Source organism: Cucumis sativus, chromosome 3 (genome assembly GCF_000004075.3).
Source record: "Cucumis sativus cultivar 9930 chromosome 3, Cucumber_9930_V3, whole genome shotgun sequence".
Lineage (NCBI taxonomy): Eukaryota > Viridiplantae > Streptophyta > Magnoliopsida > Cucurbitales > Cucurbitaceae > Cucumis > Cucumis sativus.
Window position 1 is genome coordinate 16,959,939 of NC_026657.2, and position 20,807 is coordinate 16,980,745.

General features: G+C 34.1%; 1 protein-coding gene and 1 long non-coding RNA gene across 7 annotated transcripts; one reads left to right on the top strand and one right to left on the bottom strand.

Annotated features, from left to right (window-relative positions):
* The first annotated feature begins 1,942 nt into the window (after window positions 1-1,942).
* On the top strand, window positions 1,943-20,065 carry LOC105434876. Of its 5 annotated transcripts, none has more exons than XR_004215536.1 (5): window positions 1,943-2,115; window positions 3,084-3,227; window positions 3,981-4,072; window positions 4,157-4,226; window positions 4,731-4,917. It is a non-coding gene; the product is annotated as an uncharacterized LOC105434876 (long non-coding RNA). The 5 variants fall into 5 exon arrangements; XR_004215537.1 differs by lacking the exon at window positions 3,084-3,227 and adding exons at window positions 16,399-16,430; window positions 19,575-20,065 and having other exon boundaries at window positions 1,977-2,115; window positions 3,981-4,226; window positions 4,731-4,797; XR_004215535.1 differs by lacking the exon at window positions 3,084-3,227 and adding an exon at window positions 5,095-5,480 and having other exon boundaries at window positions 1,977-2,115; window positions 3,981-4,226; window positions 4,731-4,797.
* Window positions 2,001-4,421, bottom strand: LOC105434877 (transcription factor BEE 3). 2 transcript variants are annotated; one of them, XM_011653078.2, is made up of 6 exons: window positions 3,861-4,421; window positions 3,639-3,758; window positions 3,449-3,514; window positions 3,296-3,364; window positions 3,133-3,210; window positions 2,001-2,409 (listed from the first exon to the last, which is right to left on the bottom strand). In XM_011653078.2, exons 1-6 carry the CDS (start codon window positions 4,245-4,247, stop codon window positions 2,386-2,388), a joined length of 744 nt encoding a protein of 247 aa, XP_011651380.1. In that variant the 5' UTR covers window positions 4,248-4,421; the 3' UTR covers window positions 2,001-2,385. The 2 variants fall into 2 exon arrangements, with proteins under 2 accessions (XP_011651380.1, XP_031739136.1); XM_031883276.1 differs by lacking the exon at window positions 2,001-2,409 and having other exon boundaries at window positions 2,929-3,210.
* Window positions 20,066-20,807: the final 742 nt, after the last annotated feature.

Here is a 20,807-nt window from a genome sequence, read left to right on the forward strand (position 1 = left end):
TGTAAACTGATTTTAAGGGCAAAACAGGAGCTTTACACAATGTTGACATAATTGGAAAGCCACGTTTCATTAACTTTGAGCCAAATTTCGATTGGCCCATAAAAAGGGACCATCCTTACAACAACCACCACCAAAAAAAAAGAAAAAAAAAAAACCCAACATTTGAAAGAGAATTTGCAAACCGATTATCAATTTCATATCATGGAAGCAAGTGATTGGTAGAGATTTCGCGAGGCAAATGATACTAATAAACCACTTGCTCTGTCTCGATGTTGCAATGGTAAGGCCCACAGAACCCCACGTCTTTGTTCAATGTGTTTGCTGAAAGGCCCCAATGACTATTCCCCACATTTTCATTCTCTTTTATCGGCCATGGCCTCGGATCTTTTTGCTCTCCGTCGGGTCGATTCGGTTAGCCCCCTTATAATTTCTGTCTGTTTTCTTTCGTTCTCGTTCAATTTATTTGTGGGCTCTTCCATAATTTGTTTCTCTTCCTTCATAGCTGGTGGTTGTCCTTTAAACACCACTTAATTTCCTCCTTACCTGAAGGAGAGCCCTTCCATTTGAGTGTGTCATGATAATGAAATATTAGACTTCGTGTAATTTTGGATTTTAGAGAGTATCTAGAACTGGTCCACCCGTTGATTTGGACATCCTGTAGGAGACGTCTCTGATGAAGTCTGCAATGCCTGGTTGTTAGTAGACAGGCTTGTTAATCATGCAAAAGTATGATGTTTTTATTTATTGTGGGCTTCATTTTCTTTGGTTTTCTTTTCTTTTCTTTTCTCTTGGAATAACCATTGAATCAAAGATAGGTGTAATCATTTCCTGGGTCAAGATATGGCTTCGGTTTAGGCTTGCAATTTTTGGTTTGGGACAGGGCAGTCGATAACCACTTATATGCAAATTAGCCTCTTTATACACTCTAATTTTTGTATTTTTAGCCCATATACTGTATTTTATGTGCTATAATGTGCCCCAAAATTGCAACAGCTCTTATTTCATATATTTTCTTTGTGGACATTTTGTTGTATTTCTGCATTAGTTGGTTATGAGACAAATGGAATTAACATAGGTGAACATTGTGGATCAGATTTCCATTGATTGTTGCCCAACACCGCGTCTTTATAAATCTGCTGTCTCCTTAATCATTTCACTCTAAAAAGTAAAAGCTACAAACATGAAATCCTTTAAAAGTAGGGCTCTTTTGGCTCATACAAACTTTATGAAGTACACTGAATTCGATTGTGGATCATTCGGGAAGAGTAAATCTTAGTATTAATAATAAAGTACCATATCTAAAAGTATTCGATTAAAATCATTCCATGTTTCAACATAGAATAATTATTCAAGATCAACATACATTTCTTTTGATATTTGTCTTTATCAATTTCAATACAATCAACTAAATCGGTCAAATAAACTCTTTCTTCACTCAAGTCAACTCTAAATTGACTTAATATATACTTGAGATACAACTAATACACTATAATACACATGCATGATATTAGTATCAATGATAATGGCTATAGAAAATGGAGATCGTGACTTGGATATACTAATAAGCCAAAGTTATAGGCAAGTTAATTTCTAGTTGTGTAGATATAGTATTCAGCTTGTGTCAATAAATTTTAGTTTTTAGCTTCTTTAATATATTTTTTAATTGTTCAAATGTTCTTTTTTGCTAATTGACATCTTTACATTAAACTACTAGTTTTTATCAGTCTCATGATAAAATTCTGTTCGCATAGTTTTCCTTTAGATTTTGAAAATATATGTGGTTTCATATTTATTTATCTGATATTGACCATCTTTTATCAATTTTATGACCATTGATAGTTAATTACCTATATTGCTATTCTAACCGGTGACCACTGAAAGAACAGTTATTCTGCAAATATAGGGTGCACCAGCTATTGTAGTTACTTTTCATTTGATAATTTAAGGTTTCAAAAAACCTAAGCTATTGGCTGAAGACATAAAATGATAGCACAAAGTCAAAAGAGAATTACAGTCTCAGTTGTTTAAAAAAGTAGACATGACGCAGATAAGATAACAAAATCCCATCAAGAAGCTGTTAAGAATCTCATATGGACCGGACATGGCCAATATCAGGTATTTGGTTGCAACTTTTCTACTATCTGCAACTTACACTAGATGTAAAACTGATAAATCACTCTCTGGTAGTTTTGTTTTCGGCATTTTGTAGATTTGTGAAAAAACACTATCTTGTTTGCCTAAAAGGAAAATGAATGTAGGAAGCAAACTCATGTGGTTTGTGACAACAGATAGATAACAAATGCCCCATTTGCAGTCAAAAAGGGCTTAATCAAGTGGAAGCAACTGTGCTTTCTTTATCATTTCCTCATCTAATTTCTTTATCTTCTATTCCTCATGTGATCTTGTCCCCTGCAGTGTTATAATTAAAGCTTAAACATCAATACTTTAATATTAATAAATAAAGAAAGCACCAATTTGAATTCCATACTTAGCAAGAAGTTTATTTTATATTGTTTGATTGCCTGGGAATTTAGTTTTGTCCAATCAAACTGGCTCATTTGATCCACCATATTTTTGGATCTTTTTGTTAAATTAAGTCTGGACAAAAATTAACTTTTTATCCTTCTTTTTAAACCCACCCTACTTCTACCCTTCCTCTAGCCAATGAACACCATTTTTCTGTTGATCTATCAATAAATATCATTGCACTTGACATCCCTCCCTCCCTGGTTTCTTTTTTTCCGTCAGTGTGAGTGGTAGATTCTTATTCAACACCCAAACTCTTCAAAAGGAATTATCTTGAGGTAGGTGGAGAGAAAATTTGTGTAAGGAGAAGTTATGAAGACAAAAAGTGAGGCGAGTGAAGAACTTGTGTGAACTGAAATAAACGAGTGCCTATACGTTTCTTTATTATTCTTTTTTTTTTCATTCTCCTAGTCATACTTCTATTTTTGCCATAAAGGAAGTAACTTGCTTTGCAAAATGAAAAAGTAAAAGTAACTTCCTCCCATGCTTTCAGAAACAGATCCCTAATCAAAATCAGTTAAAGTAGGCACTAATTTACTCCATGGTTTCATTTGTAGAAAGTAAAATGTCAAAAGTTAATAAACTTTTGGGTAGTTGTTGGAGTACCAAAGCTTTTCTGTTATCCCCCATGCCAAAATTTATGCCTAAAGTGGAACATGCAGCTGCAAGCTCCATTGAGAGAAACTGAATTCAGGAACAAAGTAAGTCCATCAGAGCTATTAAATGAAAACATTATTGATACTTATGAAAAGTTTATCATATTCCTCACCTCGACCTGATTCTGTAGTGAATAAACATAATTGATAGTCTCATCCAACACCATCGCCATGCCCATTGACTGCAAAATAATTTGGAAATTTTGTTTGAACATGAGAGTTGAGACTCCAATGTTTTGTACTGGACCATGAAAAAAACAATTTACCTTGTGACAACCTGGAATAATGTTTTGCAAGCATTTTAATTTGTGGTTGATTTTCTCTCTTCTCACCTGAAATATGAAGACTGTTTTATTATTGGATTATTCGGTTATTGATTTCTATATTGAAGATCAGTATATCAATCCTTAAAACTAATTGTGTTTAGGAAGAAATATTGCATAATTTAGTAAATACCCTCTCTGCTAAACTGTGACTATCTGTAGCTTGACCTCGTTTTGCTCTAACATGAACTACTTCTCCAGGCTTTTCTTGTTCTTTCTCATAATTCCTTCTTTTCCTCCCTCCTTCCATGTTCTGAGTAAACAAAATAACAAATATGATGCATATCTAAAGCTCAAAGAGAGAAAATATAAGTTCAAATCAATAGAAAGAATTTGATGGAGAATTGACACTTGCTTTTGAAGACCTAGCATTACTACTGTCATTTCCAAAAGCTGCACAAAGGATTCCTGAATTTCTTTCTGATACTTGTTTCTCTTTTCTTTTCATGGTTTCGTGTCCACTATCTACCGGTAGACTGCTTCGAGTTATCACTGGAAACTCTTTCTGACATTTCAGTAGAGCAACAGAAGAAAAATTGGAAAGTGAGCTTGGTGATGTGTTTTCAGGTAACTGGAAATGGTAGCCCCAGAAATTTTCCACTGACGATTCTGTTTCATTGAAATCCTCTAACGCACTCTCCATCGCATTAGAGAACTGGTTTATCACTTCCATATTGAAGGTCATTTCTTCAGATGCTTTGGAAGACTTGAAGTGTTGCAGGTTTTGCCTAAACTCTGTCATGATTGAGTTTCTCAAAGTTTGCAGGCTTAACTACTTATATGTGTTATTTAAATCAAATTGGCCAATAAAAAACTTGTATTTACCAGTTGGATGTGTATGTAATTTATGATTTCCTTCAAAACTAAGTAAATGAAGATGATTACTAGATAGTTAGCACTTGTGATCTGCTTGATACAAAGCCCCATTTTCTGACGTTGAAACTCCCTGATAAGTAGGGTCCATGATAAGGATATACATGTTATCTAATATGTATTAGCAAATGTAAGCATCTATGGTTGGTTTGATTTTCTACTGTTTAGAAAAGGAGAGAGAGATAGATCAAAATTTTAGTGTAAAGAGGAAGTAATAAAGCCATAAAGAGGCAAATGAAGATAAGAACACAGATCTTGTTTATCTCAGATCTTCTTTTGTATGCTTTAACATTTTCTGACCGTAGCTGCTTTCATATTTTTTTCCTTCTTCCCCACTTTCCATTATGAACAGAAGTTCTCTTTTGAGAAGCATAGCTAGACTACAGATGATATGAAGCAGAAGCCGACTAAATTAGCAGGTAATTCTTACTTCTTCAGAAATTTCCTTCCTTTTGATAATTTTCCAAATGCTTTTAAGACGAATATTGATATAGTGAGTTTCTTGGAAATTGGTTAATGGTTGGATGATTAGTGCTCTACTTGGAATGAAAATGATGGAAATTATTAAATCACCGATTCACCCAAAAGCTTAAGCTTGTGGTTGAAGGCAAATTTAATTATATATCACCAACACTCCCCCTCACTTGTGGGCTTGAAATATCTGAAAGGCCCAACAAGTGGAATCAATTTTAATTGGGGAGGAAACGACAATGCAGGGGCTTGAACACAGGACCTCCCAGGACCACCTGCTCTGATACCATATTAAATCACCGATTCACCCAAAAGCTTAAGCTTGTGGTTGAAGGCAAATTTAATTATATATCACCAACAGAAATAACATTATTGGCTCCTAACTACTATTGATTGTGATGTGAAGCACCAAAACAAGTTTAAGAAAGGTCCCTTTCTTGAAACAGATTTTGCATTCAATATTGTTGCTGCCAACTTATAAGTTTCCGTTATATGTTTGAATAAATAGATTTTTGACATGTGTCTTAGATAAAGTTTGATGAATAGTTCTGTGTATATTGGTGAACTATGTGCAGTAAATGCTAATTTTTAGAATGAATTCCCTTTTGGGAGTGGATGGAGTTGGATGATCTGGATGAGTATGGTCTTTCCAAAAGTTTGTAAATATATGCATGAATAAAGTCATTTGTTCTTTGCAGTTGACGTTGAAGAACAAAATTGATAAACAACTTTGCACTATTTGTTTTCTCGACTTTTGAAGCACAATCACCACTAGCATCAAATTAATTTTTTTATGAAATCGCAGAGGTGAACCTTATAATGCGAGCTATAGCAAATCAAGCTCCGACCGGAGGAGCAATTTTAGTTAGCAAGATAAAAATCTCTGAACCCAAACCCTTGTGTGGGGCGAGAGATGCAAAGGCACTAGAAAATTTTATCTTTGATATCGAACAATACTTTAAGGCCACAAACACCAATACAGAAGAAGCCAAAGTGATATTGGCAACCATGCATCTGTCGGAAGATGCAAAGTTATGGTGGAGGTTCGATATGTTGATTTTCAGGAAGGACATTGCACGATAAATACCTGGGACAGTTTGAAGAAGGAACTTTGTTTGTAGTTTTTTACCGAGAATGTTAACATTTTGGCTTGACGAAGACTGCGTGAAGTAGAACACATTGGCACCATTCGGAAGTATGTGACACAATTTGTGGGGCTAATGTTAGACATATGTGACATGACAGAAAAAGACAAAATATTCTATTTTGTCGAAGGGCTAAAGCCATGGGCAAAGACTAAGCTATATGAACAAAGAGTTTAGGACCTCACGTCTGCCTATGTAGCAGTCGAACATTTGTTTGATATGTCTTGTGACCCTCAAGATACGAGACGTCACCAAAGTTTTTCACCTGTAAGAAATAAAAATAGCCCACTGAATTCTCCCAAAGCTGTTAGTGAAGACATAAGTACCGGTAGAGACCGCAAGCCTTCCTAACCCAACTCAGAGAACACCTGGCAAAGACATAAGAGTCCGAACACATCAAATCGTCCTTTCAGCCTTTTATGTCTTTCAGGCTAAGGAATGCTTGAATAAATCAACCTTCTATGTCTTTCGGGCCGCTTTAGCTTCTGACTCAGATGACAAGTTGAGTCAATCAAAGAAGGAAGTTGGGCAAGTAGAGGAAGTTCAAAATCTTAGAGTGGGGGCCATAAGATTCTTGTCGTCTCTTCATAAGAAAGTGGGGGAGACAAGTAGACGTACGGAAGGGGGTCTAATATATGTTGACACCTGGATCAACTAGAAACACGCAAAGAGCACTATGGTTGACTCTGGTGCAACCCACAATTTCATCACGGTGGTAGAAGCCAGACGACTGAACCTTCATTGAGAGAAGGATACAGAAAAAATGAAGGTTGTGAATTCTACAACTTTACCTGTCGTCGAATCAGTAAAACGAGCAATGATACAGTTGGAAGGATGAAGCGATCCTGTTGACTTCGTGGTTGTAGGTATGGATGACTTTGATGTAGTACTCGGAATTGAATTTCTCCTTGAACATAAAGTGATCATAATGCCTTCAGCCAAATGTCTGGTGATCTGTGAGTTTCCATTGCATGGCCTCTGCACGAGATGTTCTATGTGATTTGCTCATTTATTCTTTTCCCACTTATCCTGCATTTAGACACGGTAATCGCATAAAATAGGCATGATGCTTATGTAAGCCCTATTTCTAAATATTTATGAATTTATAACGCGAGTCACACACTTTGAACCTTTTCTTATGCATTTTGACCTCCTTATTCTGATAAACGAGGGTATAATAACAAGTATTTATATGCGTTATCACTCATCCTAGGCCATGTCCTGATTTGGTCCAATTTTGTTTTCTGTTATTTTAATTTGTGAAAGTTTTAATTTTCTTTTGATCTTTACATGTAAAGATAAGAAAAAATATCATGCTCCAAATACTGAAGGAATCTCCATGTAAATGCTTACAGTTCAGTATAATACATTCTACTTTTATGACTAAGATTCTAGTTTTCTATAGTTTTCAAATGTTATTGCATTTACAGGTCTTCTAATTTGATGTAGTTGCCCATTTATCCTTGTGCAATGTTCTTGGGATGGAGAGGAAATAAGTCTTATTTTGAATTTAGTTGCACTCTTAATTTTAGTTAATTAATTTTTAATTAGTAGTTAGGATTTAATTAGAATTTTTTAAGGCTACATAATAGAAATGTACTAGGGTTATATTAGGAACCTAAGGGTGCATTTATATACACCTTCCATTTAATAATGGATGGTATTTTTTAAAAAAAATTGGAGGATTTCCCGACGCACAACATGTAGTGTCAAGGTTCTCCATGGAAAATCTTGACGTCGTCCATAAATGTGAAACCCGAAATTTCTTTAACCTTTGGATTTACTAAGATTAGTCAAGGACAAGAGAAAATAAAATTTATGGAAAATAAAGGTAAAAATATTTGGAATTTAAGCTTGAGTTTTAGAAAAAGAGAAAGGTTGGAAAATTTTGGCTACGTGTCCAAAAGAAGTATTTTTGTCTTTAGAGGTTGGCATGGGTGACAAGGAAGACCAAAAGGACCTCTAAGTGGTGTCATGGGTGGCAAAGTAGGGTTTGAGAACCTCTAAGGATGGACGTTTGGACATGATGTGGGCGACCAAGGAGAAAAGAACCTCTAAAGAAGTGTCACTAGGCAAGGAACTTGACTTTAGAGGTTATTTGGCTAAGTGTTGACATTGGAATTGGTCTAGGCGAAAAGGGGCATGTGGGCGTGAAGAACCTCCCAAGACAAAGTGTGGTGTTGAGATGTTAGGCGTTGAAGCTTGTTAGACGTTTTGGGATGTCTTGGCAAAATGGCTTTAGAGGTTATCATGTGTTTGGAGGTTAGTTGTGGCTTGTGGCTAGGCGAGAAGAACCATCAAATGGGTGTCATTGGACGAGAATGGTGCTAGGCGAGAAGGCTTTGAGAGGTTAGCAAGCTTGCGACCAAGAGCTATGCATTTGGAACGCTTGTCCACGCGAGGAAGCAAGGCTAGGCGTTTAATAAGTTACTAGGCGGCCAAACTAGGCGTTGAAAGGTTAGTTGGCGGCTAAGCTATGCGAGAAAGCCATAAAGGTTAGCCATATGAGTTGGACATCAATGTGGCATGTTTTGAGCATTCGGTTAAAAGTAAATCCAATTGTCACAACCATGACACCATGCATTTTGCGGTCAAGTAGGATGTGGAGGGGTTTTTGAGGTGTTAATACATGCTTAAGAGGTGAGTCTAATCAAGGATTAAGTGTCATCTTAATCGCATGCAAGAAACTCTATAAATATACCAACTTCAACAATCAATTTCTCACTACATAGGATGCCCCCACTTTCATGTTTCTACACGAATGATTCAGGATCACATCGTTTGTACTAACTACAAAGCGGGCCGCATCCACAGTGTTTCCAGAATAAGGTGTCCAACCGTATTCCTATACTATAGACTATTTAGGCTATATACTCGAACTTTATCCACGTTTATGTCTCTACATAAAGTTCAAATTTACTATATATATAATAGCCTCAAGTCCTTAGTTTATTAGCTTTAAAGTTATAGTATCAATAACAACTTTGTTGAATAGAATATGATTACAAACTACAAGTTTTAGGACATAAATTTCAACAAACTTCCACTTGGACTAAAACTCGTAGTGGGATAAAACAAGCTGAATTTATTCCGGAGAGAATTACTAATATGAATATAATAAACATACAAATACAATAAACTCGAGCACATGCCCAATAAGTCTCCCAATTGTCCTAGTTTACATACATCATAGACCTAAACTCTGTAGGTGACCCTCAAACACTTTAGCCGTGAGAGCTTTTGTAAAAAGATCAACAATATTTTGCGCAGAAAGTATCTGAGTCACTACAACGTCACCACGATGTACAATTTTTCTGATAAGATGGTACTTGCGTTCGATATGCTTTTCTCGTTTATGGCTTCTAGATTCTCTTGAATTTGCAACTGGACCATTGTTATCACAATATAAAGTAATTGGCAAATGCATATTTGGAACAACTTCTAGATCTGTCAAGAATTTCCTTAGCCATACTGCTTTCTTTGCCGTTTCGCAAGCTACTACATTTTCAGCTTCCATTGTGGAGTCAGCTATACAAGTTTGCTTTACGTTTCTCCATACTACTGGTCCTCCATTTAGAGTGAATATCGGTCCTTATGTAGACTTTTTAGCATCTTTATCAGTTTTGAAATCAGAATCAGTATATCCAGTAAGAATCAAGTCCTTAGTTCCATACACGAGCATGTAGTCTTTTGTTCTTTTAAGATATTTTAGAATATTCTTAACGGCTGTCTAGTGATCAAATCCAGGATTGGACTATACCTACTGACTATCTCTACTGAGTAGCAAATGTCAAGTCTAGTACATAACATTGCATACATCAAATTCTCAACATCAGAAGCATAGAGAATTTTTCTCATATCCTCAACTTCTTGAGGTGACTTAGGACATTGTTCCTTTGACAACTGAATTCCATATTTGTACGGCAACAAGCCCTTTTTGGAATTTTGCATCTTATATCTAGACAACATTTTGTTTATATAAGATGCTTGAAACATGGCTAGTGTTCTGTTTTTACAGTTTCGAACAATTTGGATTTCAAGAACTTGTTGTGCATCTCCCAAATCTTTCATTTGAAATTGCGTAGATAATCATTTCTTGATGTCGTTAAGATTATTCACACCATTCCCAATGAGCAGAATATCATTAACATATAGAACTAGGAATGCTATATTGGAATTGAAAACCCTTTTGTAAACCCAAGGTTCATCAACATTTTGCTCAAAGCCATAAGATTTGATCGCAGTATCAAATCTTATATTTTAAAATCTAGATGCTTAATTCAAACCATAAATGGATTTTAAATGCTTACAAACTTTTTGTTCTTCACCTTGTTCTATAAACCCCTATGGTTAAGTCATATAGATATTCTCCTCAAGATTACCATTCAAAAATGTTGTCCTGACATCCATCTGTCAAATTTCATAATCGTAAAAGGTAGCGATGGACAAGAGTATTCTAATCGACTTGAGCATAGCAACTGGAGAGAAAGTTTCTTCATAGTCTATTCCCTCTCTTTGGCTAAACCTTTTGCCACAAGGCGAGCCTTAAAAGTCTGTATTTTACTGGCTTGATCTTGTTTTCTCTTGTAGATCCATTTACAACTAATAGGTTTTATATCATTTTGTTGATCTACTAAAGTTCAGACAAAATTGAAGTATATAGACTTCATTTCAAGGTTCATGACTTTGATCCATTGGTCACTATCTACATCATTCATTACCTGTTTATAGGTTAATGGATCCTCTATGCCATCATCATGTATGACGAGTTGAGTTTCTATTAAACCCAAGTACCGATCAGGTTGATGAACAACCCTCCCACTACATTGAGGCTCTCTCAACTCTTGAGGAGGATGTGATTGACCAAATTTTCAAGTTTTATCAACTATTTTAGTTTATGAACTAGGTATATCTGTAGCATTTGTAGAAATCTCACTTAATACTAGTTTATTGCGCGATTAATGGTTCTTGATGTGATCTTCCTCCAAGAATGTAGCATTTGTCGAAACAAATACTTTATTATCTTGAGGATCGTAGAAGAGACCACCCCTTGATTCCTTTGGGTAACCTACGAATATGCATAACTTTGAACGATGTTCCAATTTCTTAGAATTTTGTACCAACACTTGTCGGGCTTCCCCAAATTCTAAAGTGGAGTAAACTTCCTTTATGTCATTTCCAAAGCTCATAAGGTGTTTCTGAAACACTTTTAGTGGGAACATTATTCAAAATATAGACAACTGTCTCCAAAGTATATCCCTGAAAAGAATCTGGTAATTGAGCAAAGCTCATCATAGAGCGAACTATGTCTAACAAGGTTCAATTTCTTCTTTCTGATACATCGTTCTATTGAGGCGTACTAGGTGCAAAGAGTTGTGACTGAATTCCATTTTCTATCAAATAATTTTGGAATCACAAGTCCATATACTCTCCACCTCGATCTGATCGAAGTATCTTTATTGTTTTTTCTAATTTATTCTCAACTTTAGCCTTATATTCTTTGAACTTTTCAAGAGAATCAAACTTATGATGCATTAGGTAAACATGACCATACCTTGAATAATCATAAATGAAACTGATGAAATATTTGTACCCTGCTTGAGCCTTGACATTCATTGGTCCACAGAGGTCCGAATGCACAAGCTCTAAAGATACTTTGGCTCTAAGACCTTTTCCAGTAAAAAGTTTTTTGGTCGTTTTTCCTTCAAGACAAGATTCACATGGAGGTAGAGAGTTATCTTCTAACTGATTTGGAAGTTCACTCTTAATTAATCTCCCAATTCTATTGAGATTTATATGACCAAGTCTTAAGTGCCATAAATAGGCGTTAGAAGAAACCTTTTGTCTTTTATTATGAGTTTCAGTTGTTCTAAACATTTCAGTATTTAAGACAAAGTTTGCGGTCTTAACTTATATAAGTTGTTTTCAAGTATAGCAAGACATATTTGAATATTTTTACTGAAAATGAACGCTTGATTAATTTCAAAAGATATTTCATACATATGTTCCAAAATGCAAGAGATAGATATCAAGTTCATCTTCATTTGAGGTACATACAGAACATTTTTAAGTAGTAGATATCAATCTTCAAGAAACAACTTCAAGTCTCCCACTGCTTCAGTCGAGACTACCTCTCCCGTTCCAACCTTGAGAGTAACCTTGTGCTGTTTTCTCTGCTTTCTTCTCAGTAAGGTATTTCGAGTAGTTCCTTAACGAGTGTCCGTTCTGGCCACAATGGTAACACTTACCTCTTTCTGCAGCTTTCTTTCCCTTGTTCGTCTTGGGAGTCTTCCCCTTTCCCTTCTTTTTTATTTGAGCTTTAGGCTTAGAATGTCCACTTGTGCTTTTAGAGGACGATCCTTTTAAAAAACTCATTTTTGTGGTAGCAACATTTGCTTCCACTTGTTTTCCCTTACCCAAAGTAAGAGTTTGGAACCTTTGAAGCTCATTTAGAAGGGTTGTCAGGCTAAACTGTATCTTGTTTAAAGACGCATTCGTCTGAAATGGAATGAAGCTCTTCGGAAGAAACTTTAAGATAAAGCTAACTTGATTAACCTCTTCGATGGGACCACCATTTACTTCGGCGATGTTGAAATGCATCATCATGTCCAGAACACGTTCTCTAACAGAGGTCCATTCCTTCATACGCTTAATGTAAATGTATTTGATTGCCTTGTGTCTTAAGGACCATTCTGGTTGCCCAAACATTTCCTTTAATGAATCCATAATCACTTTAGCCATACCTAAGGATTCATGTTTCTTTGCCAAAACATCAGTCATGCTGGCAAGAATACACGGGCCTTTTCATTTGCTTTTACCCATCGATCATATGCTTTTCGACCAGTTCGGTTAGCATTAGAGGTAAGGTTTTGAGGACATTTATCGGTTAAGACAAACCTTAAATCGTCAACCACTAATATTGTGTTAAGATTTGATTTATATGCCAGATAATTATCGCCATTAAGTTTTTCGGAAGCTAAAAGTTGAACTATGGAGCTATTTATGCTGAAAAATAAATATATTCATTTTAGAAACCATAATCACTAAAGAAGTCAATCATTTAGCAAATACTGATAATGTACCCATCATTATGGTTTTGTATTATCAGTATTTGCAACGATATTCCAAAGGTTTAGAATAACCCCCACCGAAGGGCAGTCGATTATTCCTCCTTTGAACCAAAACAATCTTGACCATATGCTAACTCCTAAGTATCTCATATTGCTATAGCATTCAGTTATCGTTATTTCGGTCGAAATTATACTAACAGCTTAGTAATTTTGTAAGTGTAACCCTCCATTTTTTAATCTCAGATATTAGAATCATTATGCCCTCGAAGGAAAAAGTCAACATGAAAACTAACCAAGGGGACCCTATCCACATTTAGATTTCATTGTGTTTTGAATCCTATAACACAGCCCTCTGAAGGAAACGTCGCTCTAGGACAGACAAGCGACACATTATAGGAATCTCACGGTGTGACCCAATGGAAGTGATCATGGGATGTGTTGTCACATATCCCTCACCCATTTACTATGAGCTACTTTCCCTATTCACTTTGATATTGATTAATGCAAACACTCTCTGAATGGAGTTCGCTCCTATGCATGGCGCAAAGCCTTGCATGGACCTCACTATGTGAACTCTTAAGGACACTAGAGATTAAAAGTACACTACTTCTCTCTAGCTAAGGTGTTCTATAATGGTTTTAAGGGTATTTAACTACTTTAGGATTTTATTCAGGCTAATTTAAACAAATCCTAAATCTAGGTGAAACATCTGAGCATAACCACTATATCTTATTTTAACCTACTATGTCTAGGTCATAAACTAGTTTTATTACCTCACATCTCTCACACATACTCATAAAGCTAGGTCAAATTAGGCTCAAGAATTGATTACAATCTCCAGGTAGAAGGTGTTTCGAAAATCGTCAACTTAAGAACCTCCAAACCTTCGTTATCTTATTTGACTAGTTGGCAAGATCTAATCAGATGAGTCTCTTATAACCAATTTTATAAGATATCAACCTAATTCTACAAATAAGGTAGATATTTTTTAACTTAGGTGATCATGCAAGTTATTTTTGTTATATATTTTAAAAGTATAATTCATTTTATCACTTATAAAAGAACTAGGATAAACTATAACAAACAACCAACAAACAACAATATATAACAATTATATAAAGAAATTAATCAATATAGATCTAAATTTATTTAACTTTTACTTAACTCATATTTAATTAAGTTAAATAATTAATTTCATTCAATCACATCTAATTAAAATTAATATAATTAATTAAACAATTATTTAATCAAATTAATTAATCTTCATATTAATTAATCAACATGCGTAATATACATTATAACAATTATAACATACTTTCAATGCATGAACATGTTAACCTATGGTCGAATTTTAAATTTATATCGCATACTTTATGCACATACAAATTAAAAGAATAATTAAAACATACATCACATGCATAATTAATTAAACACCTTAAAATGGACTGGTTTTGGCTCCTAAGTTAAGCTAAGGACTAAATTATTACAATAATAATTTGGTGAAATACATTACAACAAGCTTAATTTAATTTGCCAAAGCCATAATATATCCATTTTAGTTCAACACACAATCTATCTAATAAATTGACAAAAATCCACCATATGCAATTGAGTAAAATTAAGCATGCTCTGATATCACATGATAAATTGACAGAAACCCACCATATGGAATTGAGTAAAATTAAGCATACTCTGATACCACATGATGAAAATGGTAGACATACGCAATGGAATAAAGATCGAATTTTTACTCTAATTGCAACTAAACAAGTTTAGTGATTAACATGCGTAAAAAACCTTATCTTTGTTAATTTAAGGTTTTTTATGCATATTAATCACTAAACTTGTTTAGTTGCAATTAGAGTAAAAATCTGATCTTTATTCCGTTGTGCATGTATATCGTTTCTATCCGGCCCACCCTCTCCTTTGGCCAGAGAGGGGTTCGGTTTATAGGTTGGACCTTAAACCAATTGTTCAATAGTGGATCAATGGAACTTAAGGAACAAGATGTAGTCTTGAGAGTAAAATGATATTTTGACCTAACCGAGGTTACGAACAACTTGTGAATGATTAACTTACTAACTATCGTTATATCAAATGGACACAAGTATATCTATAGCAACGGAAGTGCAACTATGAAATTTTAGTGGAATGACTCGTTAATTAACAAATGTTGATTAGCTTAGTCTAAAAGGGTTTAGCCAATTAATCTTGAATCGTTGGAGCCCATGATCTATAGGTAAATTAGGTTCCTCTATTAGCTCATATGAAATTTGTTAATTTGAGAATTTTCTTGGATTATTTGTTATTTTTATATATTATAGGAAGTTGAATTTAAGTCATTGAAGAAAGAATGACAAAGTTTTTTTTTGTTCAGTTGTGTTAATCATTTTGGAATTTATTTATAAAAAAAAAAAAAAAAAAGTAAAAAAAATAAATAGAAATTGTGCAGGTATATATCATATATATACATTTAAGAATAAGAAAAATGACAAAGTTTTTTAAACTTTTTGTTAATCATTTTGGAACTTATTTATAAAAAAAAAAAAAGAAAAGAAAGGAAAAAAAATAAATAGAAATTGTGTATATATATATCATATATATACATTTAAGAATAAGAAAAAAAAAGTGAAATTAAATTAGTTAAAAGTGAATTAAGAAATAGGAAAAGGGAGACCAAATGAAATTAAGTGTATAATATATATATATATATATATATATATATATATATATATATATATAATATATATATATATATATATATGTTTGAAATTTTATTCAATTTATAGCAAGTTTTATGAAAGAATCTTGAGCAAAATTTTGATGTAAAATTAAAGATTTTCGAAGAGACAAGGGTAAATTCACGAAGTCTTTAGTTTTTTTTAGTATTTTGGGTTGTATAGATTGATTTAGGAGATCTATCAGATATGGTTGGAAATCTTACTAAACTTCCTACAACAATCATGAAGACTCAACTTTTAATTTCAGAGTAAGCAAGAGGTTAGCAGGAGACTCAAATTTGGACTACTTGTGTTTCTGGCTATTTCTGTAACAATCTATTGAGAATCTTGTTTTCTTTCCTTCAAGTAAGTTAGAGAGAATTTCAAAATGAAGAGTTTGACATAATGTACATTAATTTTTGTCAAGTATTAACGACGGTATCATTAGTTGAAGATAGGTTATTGAATCTAGAAAATTTAGGAGAAAATTGTGAAATGTTTTTATGTCTAAAGTTTAAATGGATGAGTGTTATCTTTTGTACTTCATCTTAAGTTTACTATGAAAACACAAGACCATTTACTGTTTTGATGCTTGGTTTTGGTTTGTTTGACAGGCCGAGTCTATTGTAACGCCCACAAAATTATGGTAATATTGAATTTAATTATATTAATTTTATTTAATTATGTAGGAACTATTAAGCGTTAATTTGAAATATTTGATTTAGAATTAAGGTCTTATAGAATTAGAATTAATTAAATATTTGTTGGTTGAATATTTAATTAATTAACACAATGAGATTTTTTGTGTTGTTGAGATTGAATTTAATTAAATAATTTGAGTGTTTATTTAATTAAATTGAAGATTGAAAATTTTGTTAGAGATATGATAATTATATGTATATGTGGTTATATATATATATAATTATTATGAAAAAGATTAAAAATAATTTTATCTATGGAAAATTAATTTTTGTGGAAGATATTTATTATTTTGGAAAAAGATAAATATTGATTTTGGTGATAATTTGATATGATTGGGTAAATAAGGAAAGAGAATGAATTTGATTTATTTAAAAGGAAAATTGATAATTATACAATGAAATATAATTATTGAAAAAATAAATGGAAATTAAAAATATATGTATATATATATATATATATTATATATCCTAAAAGGAAAAGGAAATAATAATGATAAATATTATTATTATTATTTGGATTTATAAATTGCATTGAAATGTTAAATTGGAAAGAAAAGAAAAAAGATAAAGGTTCTTCATCTTCTTCGCTAAGATAATCCTCAAGCGCTCCCTCATCAGTTTTGGTTAAGATTGGTGAATTAGGTAAGAGTTTTGGATCTTTATTGTGAAATTTTAATACTCATTAAAAGTTAAATAATTTAGACTGGAATTGTTTTTGGTTGATTGCCTTTGGAAGGTTCCTTTGTCAAATCTTGAAGATTTAAACCTTGATTTTGTTTCATCAAGGTTGAATTGGTTTAAACCTCAATTTTGAAATCAAATTAATTGGAGATTTTGTACTGTCAGAGAGAGATTATTTTGTTTGGCAAATCTCTCAAGTAAAAGATTCTACTACTAGATCTTCCAATTAAAGTTTAAGAGCTTGCATGTATTTTTTCGTCATGCATTGACGTAACTAAGTTCCTAAGTGCAATGGACAATGCTTCACAATTCTTTAAAGTCTTCGATCTTCCATTCAAACAATATGGTAACAAAAAATTCATGTCGAAACTAAATGGGTTTTCACGAAACTTACTAAAATTACTCAAAATCTTACCAAACACTTATCAAAGTAGCCTTAATTCTAATGGATAGCGCCCTAACATCCTTCTAACTTTGAAATCTAGCTTTCAACATCATGGGTTATTCAATATTAGCACTAGAATTAAATCAATATTCAAGACCCAAACCATAAAGCTTAGAATCTTACCCAAGTTGTGTGAAAACACCCAATTTCAATCTTCCAACTGGTTAGACAGCGACCAATCTCTTCTAAAATTCAAATTGGAAACTCGAAGATCCAACTATTGATAGCAAGATCAAGTGAAAGGAACCAATGCAGCTGAGCTTGTCAATTACAAACCCACAATGACAACGACGTGAATCGATATCGAAACAATGGAGCAACAATGTAAATCAAACAACTCGGACAGTGGCGATGTGGCATTTTCAGATATGCAAGGACAACAGATGGGTTGTAGTGTTGTGTTGGGACAAACTAGGACTTAGTAGTTTTGCCTTTGTATAATGCAATTGCAATACGTCACGAAGCAGGTTCATCGTGTGTAAAGATGTTCACCTTATCTTTCTTTATTGTGCAATTACTTCTATGCAATAAGTCATGGGTCATGATCATAGCATGCAAAATACTCACTACGTATCTCTTCATCGCGTAATAGCTAAGTCCTCATTGAGTTCAAGTTTTCCTACTGTTTGTCCAAGTGCAAATGAATAACAGGTTTACCTAAATGATCCAGGGTCGAACACAGGAAATTGTTTCAAGATATTAGTTCTAAGGTTTATTTATCGGTTAGGCAATATAAATGAATTAAAGAATAACAAATGTAATGAATTGTGAATTATAAGGAATTCAAAGAATGTAGAGATAAACAAAACTTCCTAAACTAAGCCTAGAGAGCCTATAGAGGGGGAATATGAATTAGGCGATAAGATGATGCTAACTAACTTGTGTGCAAAGAGAATGCAGGAATGTCATGTATTATAATACGATTAAGTAAGGTGATAGCCTTAATGCGATATAACTCACTCAACCAACTTATGATTAAGGTGTGCTCCTCTCAGAGTTGTTAAACACCACACATGGTCACCTTTCAGGATCCACATGACTAAGAGTGCTTAGGCAAGTTATATCTAAAAGAGTTCACTTAAGTGACGTATAACACTTCGCGATTAAGGGCAGCAACCTCTCGGTGCCTAGTGCCTACACTTGTTCGCCTTTCGGAATATAAATGATGGAAGTTATCTTGCAAAGGAAGAAAAAACTCTTCCTTGCGTGCATTAGCCATGTCTTTGCTACTTACCCTCTCAGTAGTTGGTGACTTACACTGACCAAGTGATGAGAATAGCTCAACTAATGTGATAAGACTAATAAGTGAAGCTTCCTATCAAAGATTATCAACAACCTAAACTATCACTAACACATTGACTAATGAAAAAGAGAGATGGGATGGATTGAAAATGTATAAACATGTAATATGTATAAAGAATGTAGGCCTTCGGCCATAGTACAATATGAACATTATAAATATTACACAGAAAATAACAAAAGAATGGAAGACAGAAGAATGGAAAAGAATACAAGTTAGGGGGAAAAGGGGAAATGACTTTCTTCTCTACCTTAACTCAAAGCTTTCACTCACAATCTCGTAGGAGAAGAACAAAAGGAACTCTATAGATGGCAGAAAGGTTGCTCCCTTCCGCCTCTCTCTATAGGATTGACCCATAAAGGCCCCATTTGTGGTATACTCAGACCTCCTCTTTATGGTGGAGGTGGAGTTCTTTTTCTAGGCAACTTTAGGCGAAAAACTTCTATTCCTTTGAGATTGTCAGCGCCTACTTCGGTCCTATGAGGTCACTAATAACGTACAAAAATATTTGTTATTACATACATTTTTATTAGAATAATAAGGTCAAAACGCATAAGAAGATGATCAAAATGTGTGACTCATGTTGTAAGTTCATGAGTATTTAGAAATATAGCTTACATAAGTGTCATGCCGGTTTTACACGATTATCATGTTTAAACGCAGGATAAGTGGAAAAGAAGAGAGGATCAAATCACACAAGACATCTCATGCAAACGCTATGCGATGGAAACTAGCTTAGCGATTAACAACCACAGGCAAGGAACCACGACATCACATGAGAAAAGCTCACTGGAAGACAAGGATGATAGTTGGAGTGATGTGACTTTAAAGGGTCAGATGCCAGCGTTGGCACACTAAGAGAAATAGAAGTTTCCGTCGAAAAAAATCCTATACATGCACTTCGTCTTCACCAAGAGGAGGAGGCCAGAATAGGCCAAAATGGCCCAAAGAGGGCAAAAGAGGTCGGAATGGACCATAAGCAGAGTTCAAGCAAGAGAAGAATCATTCTCCTGTTTTCCCTCTAACTTGTAGTAATTTTCATTCTTCTTTCTCTCCGTCTTTTTATGTCATTGTAATATATGTGATGTTCATATTGTACATTGGCCAAAGGCCTATATTCTTTATACATATATTGCATGTTTACCCCTTGTCAATCCATCATTTCTTGACTTCTCATCTGCCAATGTGTTATTAGTAGTTAGAGTTGTGATAGGTTCTTGGTAAGAAGTCTAGCTTATAAATCTTGTCGTATTAGTTGAGCTATATTCATCATGTGGCCAGTGTCAATTGCCAACTACTTGAGAGGGTAAGTATCAAGAATAAGGCCAATGCACGTAAGGAGGAGTTAAGCAACAAACTTCACCTTAACAAAGGTAACTTCCAACATTTGTATCCCAAAAGGTGAACAAGTGATCAGGACAATAGGCGTCGAGTGGTTGCCATCCTTAAACGAGAAGTCCTATAAGTATTATAAGTCAAGTCATCTAGGTATAGCTCGCTTAATTAAGTATAGTTAGTTGCATCTCGAAAGGTGAGCAAGTGAGGCGTCTAAACACTTCGAGAGAAGGTCACCTTAATCATGTACTGAATATGCAATTATATCACAGCAAGACTGTTGCACTACTTAATCACCTAATAATGCGTAGACCTTCCAACTTGCCATAATTTTCTTGCATACAAGTTAGTTCATTCAATCCTCCAACTTGCCATAATTTATTCTATGTGCATGAGTCTCTAGTTGTAGGTAAATAGTTGTAGTTAGCGTTATATTCTTTCAACTTAATTGCCATAATGCCTAAACGATAAGTGGACCCTAGAACTAAAGTCTATAAATAATTATTTGTTTTCGATCATGGATCACCCAGGCAAACCTACTGTTTTGCTTGCATTTGGGCA

Excerpts from the sequence above, each read along its gene's own strand:
- LOC105434877 (XM_031883276.1), bottom strand. The coding sequence starts at position 4,247 with ATGACAGAGTTTAGGCAAAACCTGCAACACTTCAAGTCTTCCAAAGCA. Across the intron at positions 3,515-3,638 it reads GTCACAGTTTAGCAGAGAGG|GTGAGAAGAGAGAAAATCAA; the intron begins GTATTTACTAAA and ends TTCATATTTCAG. Across the intron at positions 3,211-3,295 it reads CACTACAGAATCAGGTCGAG|TTTCTCTCAATGGAGCTTGC; the intron begins GTGAGGAATATG and ends TCCTGAATTCAG.